The 18,480-nt window shown below is 36.1% G+C and overlaps 1 protein-coding gene across 4 annotated transcripts in view; it reads right to left on the bottom strand.

Annotated features, from left to right (window-relative positions):
• PIK3R1 (phosphoinositide-3-kinase regulatory subunit 1) overlaps window positions 1-18,480 on the bottom strand; it is a 60,100-nt gene that overhangs the window by 9,592 nt on the left and 32,028 nt on the right. For 2 of the 4 annotated variants that reach the window (XR_005627513.1, XM_039709665.1), the window contains exons 3-10: window positions 17,095-17,187; window positions 15,754-15,828; window positions 12,776-12,907; window positions 11,679-11,880; window positions 11,405-11,484; window positions 1,412-1,514; window positions 635-733; window positions 328-508 (exon numbers count right to left, since the gene is read on the bottom strand). Coding sequence is in view for 3 of the 4 variants with exons in the window: in XM_039709665.1 (XP_039565599.1) it covers window positions 328-508; window positions 635-733; window positions 1,412-1,514; window positions 11,405-11,484; window positions 11,679-11,880; window positions 12,776-12,907; window positions 15,754-15,828; window positions 17,095-17,187 (965 nt within the window). In the remaining variant the exon portion in view is untranslated. Of the gene's footprint in view, window positions 1-327; window positions 509-634; window positions 734-1,411; window positions 1,515-2,899; window positions 3,037-5,060; window positions 5,363-11,404; window positions 11,485-11,678; window positions 11,881-12,775; window positions 12,908-15,753; window positions 15,829-17,094; window positions 17,188-18,480 lie in introns of those variants that run through there. The other 2 variants (XM_039709667.1, XM_039709666.1) reach the window with 2 other exon arrangements.

Genomic DNA, 18,480 nt, shown 5'->3' with positions numbered 1-18,480 from the left:
ACACTAAAAATGCATAATATGCAAATGAGATATTAATGACAAAAAGGAATTTTGTATTGTAAGTGCTTAGCTTTATACTGAAAATAACATATTTCACCATTGAGTGGGATAATTATTAAGATGCTTATTTCCTAACAGTGTATCTGCATTATTTAAAGTTTTAAATATTTACACGCAAAGCATGGAGTTGGTTTTAAATAAAAATATCAGGTTTTGTACCCACATGATTTTTCAAACAGTAACAGAGCTGAAGTTCTTCATGTTTGGCAAGCTCGGCAATAGTTTCTCTGTCTTTAAGTGAAATGCAAAGAAAATAAACTAAATTACCTGCTGGTACTTAGATACTGGATAGAGTAATTTTACATCCAGTTTAGGATTATACTGGGCCAGGGATTCATTCCGGTAGTGGTTTATTAGCTCGACCACAGAGTTGAACGTTAATGGGTCAGAAAAGCCGTATTTTCCGTCTCGGTGAAAAATTTTGATTAATTTGTTATTTCCTCCTTTCCTGCAAATAAAGTATATTGAAAGGTTAGACATGCTTCAAGTACTATTTCCTAAAGAATACTCTGCATTAAGAGCAGTTATTGCATTTTACTATCAAGCATTGCACACCCAGTGTAACTAGTCTTACCTCAGTGTCAGTGTGTAGTCCCCATGCATTTTGGTTGAAGCATCTCGTACCAAAAAGGTACCATCAGCTGTGTCTCGAAGCTTCTCATTTACTTCTTCTCTAAAATGAAAGCAAAAGTAACCAATCATTTCAATCAGTTCTCACACACGTATTCTTTCACAGTGCATTAAATTAAAATTCAAATGTTTTGAAATAAGTATTTTAGAAGCCTTCTATGTCTCCATATTAATACAACTATATATTATCTTATTTAACATTGTTAGAGAACAAGCAGGATAAAAAATGGCATACTCTGTGCTCTCACTACTGGACAAAATTACTGTTCATGCAAAGCTCTTTCTGCTTGTTCATACAAGCCTATGCAACTGGAGCAGCCAGAGCTGGTCTAATATAGCTATATATAGTACAGATAAAAATGTTGCTAATATATGGCACTTGTTAGTCTGACTGGCTGACTATGGTGCCTACAGCTGAGGTTCTGAATGAAAGACAAGAACAAAATTCTTTCTTAGTGCTATCTTTTCATGCTAACATTTCATATAAGTCTTAAAGTAACAGAACAATCATTTTGCATACTACATTCTAAGTGACTACCAGTAACTTTTTAGTCATATTCGGAATAAAACCAACTGTAGTATGTTTATGGTGGGAACTATCATAACTTGCTCTTAAAACTGTGAATTTTCTACAATCAAAGCCTAATACATATACACAGAATAGCACAGGAAGAATATCACAAAGCCAAACATAAGAAATGCATGTCTTGAGGTGATTTACCTTGAGATATCCCCCCAGTACCATTCAGCGTCTTGTAATGACATGTTGTTATTCATGCTATTGTTAGTTACGGTATTAGGTTTCGGTGGCTTAGGAGGCAGTGCTGCAAATGAAAGGGGGGAAGAAAAGTTTTAACTCAGTGAAAACATGACTATATATTCCTTGAAATTACACATTATTACATATATTTTATAATTCTATGAGTGCATTATAAAACAGAATTGGTTACAAAATAGAGTTGTCCATCATTAACAGAGTTTAAAAGACACTACAGGAATCAAGAAATTTGAAAACAAAATAATTCAAAACAAAGTTTTACTGCTAACAAAAAATGATGTTATCTTGCAATAATATATTTTAAGGAAAATATAACACCATACTCAACTTCTGCCTCTGTGAAGAAAGCATTTTTAAGAAAAAAAAAGTCTGAAGTTTGCTTTTACCTTCTTTCACCATCTTTGGGTGAACACAAGTAATAAAACATGCCACTTTTTCATGCTTCTATGTAATGATCTTAGAGGAACGTTGCTATTTTCTTACCTAGAAGCTGAGTAATAAAAGATGCAAACCCATAGCAATACAGTATATTTGAAGAAGAATCAGGGTTTTGAAATCCTTAGCATTCTGTACAACGGTTTTCAAGAAAATAAAAAAAACAAACCCAACAGTTTAAGAAACCCATCCGTGACCCAAATATCCCTTGTATTAATCTTAGTATCCTACAGAATAAATTGTGTTCCAAATGCCAGGACTGATTAAACACCCCCACCCCCCCCTTTTCAATGTCAAAGCTGCATATGTATACCAGTGGGTGCCAGAGAAGATACTGCAGCACTGACTTAGTAACAAGGAGGACTACACTAGAATCAGGATTAAAAATCAACTCAGCTTTTTCAGTTCTCCAGTAAGTACAACATCCCTGTCCTGTATACTATGACCAGGCTGAAAAGACAATCTTTTTAAAGTTGCAAGGAATGTCAAGATAGCATAATACTTTCATATGATATGAAAAAATGATGCTACAATGGGCATTCAATTAGTATTGCTAGACTTTAGAAATGTTTTTTCCTTAAACAATCCAAGCCAATGATTTGGAATCACTGTTTCAGGAAATATGAGTGTTACTACAGCATCTCCTTTTAGGCACAGTGTGGAACAGAGAGAGCAAAAATAGTAATAAAAGAAATACAATTTTTACATTATAAAATAGCAGGACTAAAACTACATCTGACATAATAAAATCAAAACAGAAACAGGTCAATTCAGTAAAAATTCCATTAAGTAAGCAATCAGGTATTTTAATATGTTAAGATAATAATTACTACAATCATGCACTAATCCACAGTTTTATTCTAATTTATGAAAAAAGAAAAACTATTTGTATCAATAACAAAGTAAAGAAATCCTACATATCCAGTAAGAATTTTTCAGCAGCTATTGTAAAAACCAAAATTAATTAAGTCTTCTGTAATAAGACTGCAGTTTTACCTGGTGGATCCATTTCTATGTAAAACATCAAGTCTGTGCCACAATTTATATCTGTCTTAGGATATTCTATATCCAGTTCTTCCATATTCCAAACAGTATTGTACATTTGTATGAGTTTCACTGAGTAAGCTCAGATACAAGAAAAGAGTCAGGCTGTCTTTGTAATGGTGTCTTGGAATTCATTTTAAAACCTATAAGGGGCTGCACTGTAACCTATTACATCATAATCCTCAGCCAATCATGTCAAAATAATGTCACCAAACCACTCCTGCTTTCTCATTTTGTTCTACATTAATCTTAAAACAATTTCAGTTTTGGGAAGAATCTGCTTTTAGCAGAATTGCAATATAAAGCTGGTATTACACACAAAAGGAGCAAGTGGAATCTCCTTGCCCATATTCCTGGCTCATTTTCCTGACTTTGCAGCATGGTACAGTCCAACCCTGGCAGGATGACAAAAGGCTGATATGCTGCAGCACGTAGCTCTTAGACACAGGCGCACACAACACTCACACATAGGGCAGCTCCCTTCAGAAGCAGGTTGGTCACATCTCAGGGGCATTCTCCTGCTTAAATGCCTGAGGTCTGCCATTCAAAAAGATTTAAAAGGCTTCTATAACTACTGCACATATTAGAGATGTATTAGAGAAGAGCATGACTGTGTGTGTATATCCATTACACACTCATTTTACACAAACACACAGAGAGATGTATATATCCACATAATGAAATATGGATTATGTTTTTAAACTCTGCATATTTCTACTATTTTTATGGACACATAGGTCTGATATAGTTTATATTACGATATAAATGTGCTTACTGCAGAGATATCTTCCTCTCTTACCATTACTATAACCACTATTCAAATCAATCTATATTAATTAATTTTGAAATCTAAACCCCAAATATTGTAATCTTACATTCAGCTGATTCACTCAAACAATTGAAAAAAGTAATAACTGAGCAACATCTTCAAAAATGGTTTTGCTGAACATAAGAAAGGCTGTGAGAAGACAATAAGATTTAGTCTGCCTTTTCACACAGTTTCTCTACCCTAATCTCATTGATATATTTATCAAGTTAATTGTTTTTAAAAGCAAGAGTCTCTTGTCAGTGTCTCCTTTGCTCCTTGACTTTATGTCAGCAGCATCCTCCAACCATTTAGAAATATTCCATCTTAACTTGCCCCATCACTGACTGTAACTCTCTCTGACCTCTTGGAAGAAACATGGACAGACTATTAACTTCAGAGCAGAATTCTATGTAAAGCAATATACTCACTATAATCTATGGGGGGAGAAAACCAGAGACCAAAAATAACTACAAAAAGACCAAAAAACTAGCTGCAGCAACTATCTGTGCCTTACACCTTAAGAAATTGTGGAACAGCTGAAATGTGCTCTATCTCATAAGTACTCATTAAAAAAAAAATTAACACAATTTATATGATTTCCAAATATTTCACCCCTGCCCTCCCCCCGCACTGTCTGCATCCCTGAGCAGATTACCCCTTTCAGACAAGCATCAACATACAAGAGCATTTCTGGAGTACAAACATATACAAAAAGATGCAAGCTAGTTTGCTTTGTACATTAAGAAGTTTCATTTTGAAGTAGACTGTCCCCTTCCAGTTGAGTTAGATATGTTCCAAAGATTCTTTGGCATTTCATTTTGGCATTTCCAGAATGAAAATCACCCCAGACACAAATCTGAAAGCTAAACTTCGGGGTTAACCCACCTGCTACCCAAACAATTAACTTACCAAGTAATTATTTAAATTCAGTTACAACGATTTCCTACAAAAACTGCATTGCTGCTTTTAAGTCTCATATGGGATCGGTAATTTTTTTTTATTCCATTGAATAAAGACTTTCAGGAAAAATTACTTCCCTAGAGTTTCACTGGTGGCCAAATCTAGGGCTGAACAAACTTGTATAATCAGGTTAGTGCTCAGGTCAGACTAGCCTAGCCTGCAGGCAAGAAAAGACAGAGGAGGCAGATAGGCTATTACCCATTTCACATATAACCAGGAGATGTACTGAAGTACTAGATTTGAATTCATGTATCTTAAGACTTTTAAAGCTCTAGCTGGTAATCAGATACAGTATAATACTTCCACAAGATGATGAAAAAAACACAGAAATTCAAAATCACTTACTTTGTAAATTATGCATCACAAATGATTGCTCTTGTAAAACAGTCGAAAATGCAATCCAGTATTGGTTCCATCTTACAAAAATCTTGCTTAAAAATAAACCCTAATACCTCCATTTACTAGGAAGCTTCTCTGAAGCAATGAAGAAAAAGAGATTGCTCTGCTTTCCAACCAATGTTCCATAAAACCCCCTAAAAGAGTTGTAACTCGCAGTGAGAAAATCCAAGCCTTCTCTGTCAACTGCTTAAACCTCTGTGCTCTGCAGAAGGTACCCACTTGCTCTGGCTCATCATTAAAAAGTGAACCTGACTTCAGTACTGGGGAAAAAAAAAAAAGAAACCGCCACCCTCAGTAGCTTGCACGTCCCTCTCAGATAAAGATCTCAGTTTCATGATTAACTTGGGTAGGTTCAAATATTTGCTGAGCCAGGAATTTCAGCTGGGGGATGGGAGCCAGATTCAAAGTAAAAGTTGTCATCAACTAACAAGTGGCCAATGCAGAGCTAACTTTCTCATTTTAGCTAGGTAAATGAGAAGACCATTGTAAGAAGCCTTAAAATAGTCCCTATCACTGGCTGCTGCATGCAGCATTGAAGATGAGAAAAGCACCATGAACAGCCAAATACAGGAAGTGGCTAACTGCAGAAAAAAAGTCAAATAAAAATATTCCTTGAAAAGAGCTGGATCTCTAGAAACAGCCTTGTGCAAGCAAAATAGCCTGCTTATAAGCACAGCATCACCTCGTACATGCTGGATCACAAATATAGGTGCTGCTTCAAGACCCTTAGTCTGAGGCTGTGAGACTGTTTATCAATTTTCTGTATACTAAAAATAATTTTAAGAATCTGTCTGTATTCATGATAGTTTCCAGTATATCAGGATTGTTCATTTCTTGGGCAGGCAGGTGGAAAAAGGAACTGTACAGAGGGGAAGGAACTTAGGTTACATTTATTTTCCTTGCCTTAGTGGAGGTGGAGATCAAACTTGCTAAAGGAACAGAGCAGCAACTGAAGAGCCTACTTCCCTCTGCCTACAGAGGTTATCTTCTTTGCCAGTTAAACTTCTACAAGGAAATAAATTCAAAGTAAAAGGAGAAGCAGACACATTAAGAAAAGGGGAGGAGGGGACTAATATTTTCCTCTCACTTCTTGCCAACAGTGAGAATTTGTAATAAAAACACCGAGAATTTCTTTGAGATCTGTTTGTTGCTCCTTAAGGCAGTCAAATAATATCAAAAAGTTTTTGCCTTCTTAATACTTCACAAACCAAAATCCTCCTCCACTGTGAAACACCACTTGCACCTAATAATGAAATCCCAAATACCTGCAGTACACTTTGATGTTTTGCACCTGACTGATTAGCTTCACCCATAACAATCCTTTGCTTCCCTAGATTTAGCTTCTGCCTACTTGAACAATTGTCAGTTCTAAATATAATTTAAATCTGCCGTCATAAAGGTACAGCCTACTTCAAGTGGAGATGGAAACCTGTTTCTGAACTAATTCAACTTGAGACTGTACTTGATTTACTTCTTTAATGTTAAAATTACAAAGGAGTTGAGAACATTTCTTGGTTTTTAGGACCACAACACAGATGCATAAAGTCAGAGGAAAAAAGACAATGCAAACTTGGTTCACTTTTTCTCAATTAAAAAAGTATAGATACCCACAAAGAGATAATGAATTCTTCATTATCCTGCAGGAGAGATACAAGTGTCTTGTCAAAAGGAGATACTGACATGCACACACCTGTATTTTCAATATTGCCAAGTCTTTTCATCTAAATTTCAAAATCTTGAGTGGTGCCCATTTTAATTTGCAGCCTACTATTCCTTGCAGTCACACTCAGTGTTCTTCTATTAACATAGCACATTTTTTTCTAAAATATTATGTCTGAAGCAGGAAAAGAACTTATCAGGTTTGACATGCTTCCACATGTTTTACACGCTTCCACATGTTTTACACATACATACCTGCACACGGACATAACAATCTGTAAAAATGCTAATAATGTTTTACATATTGTTTCACTCTTATAAAGTTCTTGCAATTCGGTATTGAGAAACACAAAGCACTGGCTTGTGTGAAAACTTAAACCAAGGATACAGCATTCCAATACGGCGGTTAGCCAAGCATTGTGGTTTCCGTTAGGTCAGGGATGAAGCCTGACTTTTATTAGCTTAGAAGGGGAGCCCTCTGCTGGGTAGGACACGGATGCACATGGTCCCCCCACCGTGGGCACCGCGTCTGCTCTCCCTGCCACTCGCAGCCTTCTGCATGATCCAAACCCCACTCGGAGCTGCTGGCAGTCCAGCCAAGACTCTGACATGATGCAGGTAAGTTCTGACAACTGACAGCATTCCTACACATTTGTTTATGTCCCCAGGACACCACCGACAGGACTGTGGTCTTAGGCTAATGTCTGTAACAACACAGAGTATCATTGAGAAGGAATCGAATTTCAGGAGGAACTGGATCAGCCTTTACATTGCCCTGCTCTAGCTGTTATGCCACCACTCTTGTGAATCTTTTTTGTAGCCAAAAGCAAAGTTTCTGCACCTTGGTGATGCTATCAGGACTTTTACCTCATCCTGAATCAGTGAACAGTTACATATACAGCAGCCTTACTACCACACTCATTCTTGCGTATGATGCTCTGAGTAACAAAAACTACTTACCAGGCTGCAGTATTTCAGTCTGAGCTGTTATTTACAATGTTACATACAAGCCTGGGAAACAGGTATAAACTGGGATAGACAGCCCAGGCAAACCAGCGCAGCTCTACTCAGTGCACAGGCTATTGGAGGCTTTGATTCATTGACACAAGGCAGCTCTTTGCTGCAGCTCCTCTTCTGCTCTTCACCAGCAGTGCTACGAGCTCCCCACATGCCCTTGCTCTCTCACCACATTCCACTTCCTCTTTGCCTTCCTTAAACAGACATTATTCTCACACACCCCAGCTCCAGAAAGAATCCCTATCTCCCTAAACTCCGCACCCAAAATTACTTCCCAGCTTTCTCTGTGTGGCCTGCCTTCATGAGTGCTAAACAGACCCTGTTGCTCTGAGCACTTACTACACCTACTATGGGCAGCTTTGGGATCTTCATCCAGGACAGGCCATCTCCAGGAAGAAACACCAGAAGCCTGTAAGATCCTTGACAATTAACTGAAAAACTACCCTAGTCTTCTATACGTACAAATATAGCCTATTTTCCACTATTTACCTTCACAAGTCTATATGATGTGTGAGATTCTGTGAGACCTGAGCAGCACTATTTGCTAAAATATGTTACAATTAAGATATTTTCTTCTAGTACTGTTTTGGACAGCACAGTTAGAGGCTTGTACTTTGCTTCTCTTTAATTTAAAGTCTGTGCAGCTGTACATCAAGCTGGGATGTTCAGATGGGATACAAAAATCACCTGCCTTGCCCACCAACATCATCTTTTGTCTCTCCTACTGACAAACTTGAAGAATGAGACAAGAACCAGAAAATTGATATAAATTTTTCCAGCCTTATTTCTCCTGCAACATTATTTTGTCTTCATCTGCTACACAAAACTCTATGATTCTCTTAATAGGTATTGTTAACTTTAGTGTAGGACTAAGCACTATTTTAATCCACAAACTAGAATCTATAGTTTGCTGATGAACACCATGACAGACAAAATACCCCAATCCATATGTTCTGCGGTAAGTCAAGTAGTGGTCTAGGAGTAATTCTTCTTTTCCTGTTATGACACCCAAGAAGAATCACTCTAGCTAAAAGATGTCCAGCTGAAGATGCCAAATTTAAGATACTAATTTGAAAATACAGTAAGATGTGAGGTCCAGCTGCTTGCTTTCTAATGTTTTCAGGTAAGAAGTATAATTCAGTGGGTGATGTGGTAAGGAAAAAACCCCACAGCTGTGAAAAGATCTACCTGCTATTCAGATTAGTTATCTCTTAACACTCCATTTAATGTATTTATATACTGCATGAGATACCACTAGAACCTCATGCACAGCTTATTTTAGACAGAATGTTCTCATCTTAACAAAAAGAATTAAGAAGGAAGGAAGCCATCACTCCAGCCTATGAAAAAGAGAAGAAACCTGGCAGCACTAACTTCCCTGTTATCACTTAGTTGTCATGACGTTATTTTCAATAAGTAAACTTCTTCCTGCTTAAGACCTCTCAAAATCTCCACTTGTAAAGTACTATTTAAGATTGCAATTCTCAAAATACTTACATGAAAAATAAGGTATATTTTATTGGGATCTTCTTTTTATTAGAGTCTTTATGGAGAATCAAGCCACTAAAAGCAATAATCTTAAAGATGACAATTCTGAAAAACACGTCTTAGATTGCTTTTCATAGTTCTATGAGAACAATAAAAACAGCCCACTCCAAATATTCAGGGCACTGAATGATATTGGTGTGGAAATGGACTCATGACCTAATCCTGCAAACTTACAGAACATATTAGTAGGATTCAACTTTAGAAAATTATTCAAACTCCTTACAGGCCTGAGGGCAGAGACTAGCTAACCAGACACTACAAAACCTGAAAACTTGCATTTAAGGGTTTTTTCCAGCATATTAGTACATGTGCAAATGTACGACTACAAAATATTTTACTATACATGATGGACTTAAATGCACAGGGAAGGAGCTCTATTTTTGTAACAGATCACATGAAAAATCCTAGGACTGTCAAAGTAATCTATTGCATCATGCTATATTAATTAATGCACAAGTAATATTAAAATCAGGTGTTCCATTATAATTACTAATGTAATGTCAAATTGTATAAATCTGATGGATACAATGGCATTTCTTCAAGCACCCTAATGACACTCTCAAAATGACTAGATTCATTGTCCTCCTTAGTAGTTCTAACATCAACACCTTTCACTCATATTTTCTTCACATGAAGCAGCCTGGGCAAATAAGCAACCAAGTGATCTCCTAAATGAAACTTATAAAATTGGTGCTTTGAAACTGAAGGAACTGTTGACCCCACCTTTGTAACCTCCCAGCCAGCTTCTAGACATACATATTTACATATTCCTAAGCATTTGCAAACATGTAACTACAAAAAATGCTATTAGCATGAGACTATTAGAATCTGTTTTGCTTTTTAAGACTTGCAACATGTGACACAGACAATAATTCTTTAATAATTAGCTGATATTTGCTGATTCTTAGTAAAACAGCACAAATACTTCAAGTTTGGACTCTCCTGGTTGTTACAAAGAATTAGGCAGAGAAATATACACAGTGCTTCTGGAAATCCCTGTTAACTAGTTCACCAAAACTGAACAAAACTAAATAGGAAACTGAAAATAGATGTACACAAAATATTCGATAAAGTTTCCTAACTAACAGAACTGGCAAGATTAGAAAAGCCTTTCAAACAGAGCACTAGGAACAAAAATTTTAGCCATTTTAAATTAAGCTTCATTAGCTGATGAAGGGGATTATACAATGTCCCTACCTGAAATACAGCACTTTTCAGCAATGTTCTAGCTCTTCAGATCTTAAGTAACCCTGCAAATCCTCCTGCCATGAACTTTATTTTGTCCTTTGACTACAAAGATGGGAAAGGCATAGGATGTCCAATGCTCTATTCACCCTTTCATTTGTTAAGTAATTCTCTGTTAATAAGCTGTGAAAGGAATTGCTTTCAGCTAATATGTAAAGTTCTCTGCATTAATAATTTCTTTTGCACATCGTTAGCAACTCTGCCTTGCTTCTACTGAATACTTGATTCAAACCTAATTTATTTTGCATAAATTAGAGCTTTATTACTTGTTGACTTAGATGTTAACTTACAGAAGCAATAAAAGCAGGAACTAACTTTCCTGGATGGGCTCATAATATTTTTTACATTTTTATTGATATTGATAAACAAATATTTTGTATATCTGGATGAAAAACATATGTGTATGTAAATAATGTCTCCATAGGGTATAGCAAATCTAAGAAAATTTGCCTGGGAATAAATTGAGAGCTCAATAAAACCCTGAGAATTAGCCCCCACACCACTGTATGATATGCATTCTACTTGTTTACAGGTCTTAAAAAACTCACAAAATCCAATTTGCTGTTTACTGAAAGAGAGCAAAAGTCCTAAGTCTGTATAAAGTATTGGCACTAAAATGATTTCAATGAAAAATACTATTTCTTATAAAACAAACATTGCACACCACTATAAAACACAGCTTCTGCTTAGCTCTGTAATTGTGCAGTTTTGTTTTGCATTGTTTGATTTAAATAGAAAAAAATGCAAGCATTTACTGTCATTAAGTTGAATTTTAATATTTAAGAGTACATATAACTTTTAAAATTAAAAATATTTTTTACCTGGTACTGGCTGTCTCTCGTTCCATTCACTTGTGATTAAAACCTCTAGGATTTTTATGTGGTGTTCTGTATTATCAGAGCTGCAAGAGATGGATTAGGCAGTAAGAACTAGGAGAAATACAAAAGTTTACTTTAAATTATTTTAAAAAATTGGAGAATTTACTACAATGCCCTCACATCAGAAATAAGGTCAGAAAATTATTAAATTAATCTTATTTTGTATATAAGTAATTCATATTTACAGTACAAAACATGGTAAAGATGACCAACATACCTTGCTATCTGGAATTTGAAAAGTAGAGGGCTGAAAATTTCAGCCAGAGACCTTGCATTCAAGAGATTTTTGCTGGAGGCTTGACAAACTCTGAGGAAATGTTTGAGCAAATACTGGAGTGTGAGCCAATACTGAGGAGGTATATTTGGAGATCTGATCAGTTTCTTCAGCAACTGAGCATATTCCTCTGAGCTCTGCACTTCTGCAAGCAAACAGATAAATGATTCTTGAAAGCAGCACAGGAATATTCAAGTAAAATGAAGCTATATGTGACTGTTTTAGAAATACAAATTTTACAGAAAAAAAAAAATCTGTCCTTCATTAGAACCAAAAGATATCTTTCTTCTTTTAAAATAAGAGAAATGCTCAGGGAAGAGTAAAGAACAAGTATTTAAAAGTCAAATGGAAACAGATATGCATTTTGGTAAAAACCACAATGTGTTCAGAGTGTACTGGTAGAAGTCTGTCTTGTGTTTAGCGTCACACATGATTGGGTAATTCTGAGATGCACTAGATAAGTCTCACAGGTGCTGTTCTAACTTTGAAGGTTACCAGTAACAATATCCTGTCCTGAGATATATAACAGAATACTTGGCCCATGTTCTGAAAGCCTATAAGCTGTACTTGTTTGAAATGACCACTGTAGATGATGAATCTCACATGCATATATTTCTCACTTCGCAATCTGCAACCCCAATGTAACACAGCACTACATGACCTCTAATACATTTACTTTGTCAGCACTGATAAAAAGTTAAAAATTAGCTTTCTGTATACAATTAAGTCCTTGATTTTTCTCCCTAGTTCTATAGTATTTCTAGTTACTAAAATGAAGAGAATTGTGTTATCCCTTATATTTTACATTATGTTTGCCTAAATAACTAACTGAATAATGCAGAATAATGTCTAGATCTAAACTGAAACAACTTTCATAGAAAAGGGTAAATTTAGATTAGGAAGAGTTATATTTATATTCTGAGATGCTGCCAGGTTATGTAGAATTCTTACTGTTCTTTGGGCAACAGCTGAACCACCAGAAATCCAGAATTCTAATAAAAGCCTTTCTGTTTGATATTTGAAATAATGAGTAATCATACCTTGCGATACAGAAATCATGTCACTGTAAACAGCTGCTGGAATGATGGGATTCGGCAGGTCCAGGATATACCTCTTAAGAGCATCTGACAAAGTGTGAACATCAAATGTCTCTAAATCTAATGAAGAGGCATCTAAAGGGAAAGAGCAACATGCTTTTTGGACTTCAGAAAGTGGAAAAAACATACAAGCTCATAACAAAAAACAAGCCAAAATTGCTAACTTATATCTGGTTCATAGGGAACAGTTCATAAGAATGTAATACACCAAGAAACATCCTTGAGATGAGATGAAGAACACACACAGTTCAACACCATACCCAGTCCCTTGGCATCTGATGAACCAAATGGTTTCCATAACTGTGTGCAGCCTTCTATCACATACAATGCAGGGCTGAAGTCAGAGTAATGGTAGTGACTTGCTGCATCTTGGCAATGCTATGGAACATCAGAATATTTTTAACAGGTCTCTGTTTCATGTGTAAATATTTTGTGTAAGAAGTACTAATCAAAGGTTTGGTCAAATGCAGCTTCTCTACAGGGAGCTACTTCTATTATGACTAAAAGTATGATTAACATCTTGGGGATCCAAATCTGCAAATATTTATGTAAGTAAGTCGAAACAAATATACACGTGCAGAACTGTGTGCTCGGTGTTTTATGCAGCTGTTGAGATTTATCTTGTAAAACTTGATACCCTTCCAGGACAGTTATGACTTGGGACAAGGTTTGGCAGTGTCACATAAAGGACTACTTGTTAGTGTTGGAGCAAAGAATATCAACAGCAAAAATAAAAAAGGGAAAGTACAGAAATCCTTGTTTAGTGAAAGCAAGGTTAGGGCTCATCCTGTAACAGAAAACTCTGTCACAGTAAAATCCTAAGTGTATACAAAAAGATGCATATTTTGTACAAGAATTTAGAGGCATTAATGCTGATCAACCTTCTATCTAGAAAGGTTCTCGGTAAAATAACTATTGAATCTGTTTGACTGCTTTAAACAAAGGAAGCAGGGAGGTAGAGGACTCAAATAAATGGTGTGTCTACCAATACTGTGCAATAAGGCAGCCAAGAGGGGGTAGTGAGAAACTTAGTGCTCCTCCACTTCCTTTGTTTTCCCTAACAAAGAGCTTGCAGTATGAGCTCAAATCTTCTCAGACACCAAAGAATTTGCATGAGAGAAAAGGCATAATAGATGTCTTAGTTTATATAAAACTTACAGTTTGGGAATGATTTCTGCAAGAGCAATTATGTGTCAGAGAATCCACAAATTCTTAAAGAATTAGCTTTTATTACTTTTGCTGCTTACTGTTTTTTTTTTTATTTCATAAGCTAAGTTAAATCATGCATCTTCAGTGTTGACCATTTCTCTGAAGTATGACCCAACTTACTATAATGAATATATGAGTAAGAATATACTTACTCTGCAACTCTCTGGGTGTAATATCACAAACAGACCTGAACTCTTCCATCTGCTGAGCTGACAAGATGTAAGTCAGCTTTGATTTTGGATCTAGATAGTATTGTATTGATGCTAACAGACGGTTATCCATTTAAAAAATGGAGAACATTTCAACCACTAGCAGAACAGCACACTAATGCAAGTTCACAACTTTGAGACCAAAGCTGACTTTGCTCTCTGAATTAGCATTCTGCTAATTCAAAGAGAGCAGGCAGAGGAAATGAGATCTGCCTCTATCCCTGCACCTGGATACTCACTGTACCAGCTCTGACCTGAAGATCCTAATTCTATCTTAAACAGAAGTCAGAAAGAGACACTGTCACTAAAGGGAAAAATTCTGTTTCTGTTACTCTAACCTAACTATATTTTAAGTAGGAATATTTATGTATGTAAACCATGAGATTTTAATCTCAAGCGACAGATATCAGAAAATTATAGCTTAGTTTAGAGACTTAAGAAAGGATTTAGATAACTAAAGAGATGCAATCATATTGGTGCCACCAAAAATCTGGATTTATGTGGACTGAAACATATAAATACAACAATGAAGAGGTTGCTGCTATCATGAGGCTGCTAGCACCACATCTTCTCTCCCTGCTTGTATACATATACTTCTTCACTCCTACCACAATCAGCATAGGACAGGATGCTCTTTTGTTTTGAAAATACAGACAACTCAGAGTATAATCTCTTATTTGCTTTGTTAATGTTCGCAATTATTAAAAATGAGGAGACTAAATCACGGAGTGAGTTTGCTTTCTTTGTCCCTTTGGCAACAAAGCAAGTAACCATTTCCATTTTCTACCCCTTGTATTTTTGCACTCTTTTAGGCAAATGAAAGCTCACACCACACACTGCACCCCAGCTTGCCAAGTTGTGGTCCAACTCTCCTCCTACTCTCATACTGAAACAGTGCTGCCATGCCAGTATATTCTGTCCTGAAGAAGAAATTAAGTACACCAAAAAAAGAAGAGGAAATATATTTCAGGAAACTTGAATGGGTATGTGGTGTAGTTGCATTTTACTCTCTGAGAGCTCAGCCTACAATATTAATTCAATTGTCTCTTTCTCTTCAGTATCACTCTGTAGCAGGTAGATAATGGGCTGCTATTGACATCCCACCTACTGGACAAAAAAAAATGCACCACAGAACTGCATGTGAACAACTGGCCATTTGTTTACAAAATAATAACCTGCAGCCTTTCAGCAGTAATATATCTTTACCTTGATTCTGAACAAAGAATCTCATATTTCTCAGTACAGCTAGACTGTCAGTCTTTGAACAAGTGAGACAACCAGAGATTAAAATAAATACTCTTATAAAAAAAAGTGCAGTTGAGCCGTGAAAAATGACAACTTGTAAAAGTGAAAAATATTTTTCATATCAAGTGTAAAAGTTAGAAAACTTTTTTATTTATATATGTCTTTTTAATAGTATATTATTAAGAACCAGCACATGTGAGTGAGAGTGGTCTGACCACAAAATCTGTCTTGTGCTTTAAGGAAGAGAACTGCACTTACCACATTCAAAAATTTGCCTTAATTCCACTGTGCTGCTTGAGCCTTGTGCTCCATACAAAGTTGAGTACTCCAGACCTTCAAAACAAAATCAATGGGACGTGTTCAGGACATTAATATTTCAGAGACTGTTGCCCTGATACAACATATTTCTGTTTTGTTCAAGAAATACTTACAGTATAAACTAGCAACATTCTTTCACCTACCAGACTACGGAATGTGATTGTTTTTTTTATGCCTGTAAGACACCTCTTTGTGCACTCAAGCTGCTGTGTCTGCAGAAAGAGATGGCCAAAGAAGATCAGAGATGCCAGTAGTCCCACATATTCTGTAGAACTGTTCACTGGCCAGCTGTAAAAGGCCAGGACTAGGAAACAGATTCACACTGGTGTCAGAAATATATATATATATATATGTGTGTATATATCACACAATGTATATATATATATATATATGTGTATATATCACACAATGGGCCTAATAATTCACCTGAATTGCCAGAAAATACATCAGTAAAGTGTTTTCATATGAAAGATATTGTTTACAACTTTCCTACATCAGTGAAAATAGAGAAGACCAAGGAAGGAACCATACTCAGGGATGCAGAGCAGTAATGATTTAACCCTATAAGAGGTGTCTCCTGAAAGCAGCAGCTTCTTATGCATACTTGTGCTAAATACTGGCCCTTCATGTTGATATCAGCAAGCTTCTACTCTTTCAGGAAAGGCTTACACTCTTCTAAAGTGCCAGAGGAGTATGTTAGAACCCATGTCCCCAAGGACATGGGTATTTTGCCATAAAAAGGGCAAAAGAAGTATGACATCGTAAAAGAAAGAGGAAAGCCTCAAAAGGATGGAGAGACAACAGCACAGGAAGTGAAGGAAAAAAATCATAGAAATAAAATGTCTGGCTCACTATACAGCAGCAGTAAAGAGCTGGCTCCTGAAAAATAAAACCAGTTCTTGAAACGTTTTCATATTTTATTATTTTCTTTTTTTTCCCCGCTTTGGGGCAAACCATTACTTTTTTCTCTGTCACCAACTCAATCTTACGCATAACCAACTTAAGATGCTTACTCATTAGAAAAAGCAAAACAACACCAAACCCTTCTCCCTTACCTTCCAATACTTATATTAATTTTTAAATTCCATTTGAGGTAAGCTTTGGTTTTGCTCCAATAGTCCAAACAGCCTCTAATGAGCAAAAACCAGGAGATTATTTTGGATGTTAAGTAATGTGATGCACTATCAGCTCTAGAAAGAGGACATGCCAGCTCTGGATCCAGGCTGCAGTCTTGCTTCACATAAGCAACAGAACACTTTGGTAGATTATTCTTCAGCCTACCTTTCTTTTCAATTGTCTCTACTATCTTGACAAGAATTGGTGGAGCAACTTCAGGAGGTGTGAACTGCTCTGTAAGGTCTGGAAGTGAAAAAGCTGTAAAAAAAAAAAAAAGGAAGAAAAATAAGCCAAGCTGCAGATGAATGCAGTTACTTTTACGAAAATCATGATATGTAATGCAACTAGTTAATTTTTAATGACAGAACAAACATCCCAGTTGTCAGGGCTATAGGAAAACTCCATACTTAATCAAAAAATGGAATAAAATTATCAAAATCGAATTTTTTATAGTATTTTCTTTCAGGGACCTCAGTCCTAGATTCACTCTCCATATTGTCTAGAAAAAGAAAACACAATAAAAAGTTTGCAGTCTATGGATGTGCAGAAATACAATACAAGTAAGGAAAGAAAAAGTCTTCCCATCTAAAATATTTACATACACTGTGCACGAAGTGAAGGAGCTATTAAACACATAACTTTCTGTGAGTGCCTGATCCCCTGGGTAAAACAGATTTAGGTCTGAAACAGCAGTAGAAACATGTATTTCACACTCACACACAAGCTCAGTAACTTCTGTGCATTTCAATTTTCAAGTATCATACTCTTAACAGTATAGTTTACTTGAAGCAAGAATTTTCTTTTCTACATGGACTAGTTAGGAATAAACAGCAGTATAATTGGAAAGGGACACTTTGCAGATTCAACCAAAACTGCACATAGTTTTTATACAAAGCCAGTTTTCATGCAATCTGTTTTCTTAATGGAAAGAACATACTCTTAAAGGTATATTTTGGCTGTGAGGAAAGATCTATCTCTAAATACACAATTTTTGCCAAAAAGAATAATTCAAAAGTTTTAGAGTGGACTTGTTTAACACTTGGAAACAAAAATGTTTACATAAAGATATTAAGCTACTGCCAGAACCATCTGGCATAATTTGATGGATTATGATTGATCAACAAAAATTAATCACTGAAGCAAAAGTTGCCATTTTCTTAAGCAATGGTAATCTCTGCTCAGTTGAACTCACCATGGACAGAGAACAATTCTTGAACACACATACACAAAGGTGCCTGTATGGATATGTATAAATACATATATGCACACCCTCTGCCCCTATTTTCAGAAGGCTGAAACAAAATGATGATGATAACTAAGTAGAAGGAGAAAAAAAACCAAACCCACAGAAAATTATGAACTGAGAAAGAATATATATCCACTGAGAAAGAGAGAACAGACAGTTTTGGCTGTAATTCACCCTGTTTTGAATTACTTAACTTCATAAAAATGCAAACAATTTTGCTGTGGTTTAACCCCAGCCAGCAACCAAGTCCCACACAACTGCTCCTCCTCTGGTGGGATAGGGGTGAGAGTCAGAAGGGTACAAGT

This window comes from Passer montanus, unplaced genomic scaffold (assembly GCF_014805655.1).
Source record: "Passer montanus isolate IOZ18808 unplaced genomic scaffold, ASM1480565v1 scaffold22, whole genome shotgun sequence".
In the NCBI taxonomy this organism is placed as follows: Eukaryota; Metazoa; Chordata; class Aves; order Passeriformes; family Passeridae; genus Passer; species Passer montanus.
The sequence above is the reverse complement of the archived record's forward strand: the minus strand, read 5'-3'. Positions and strand labels throughout refer to the sequence as shown.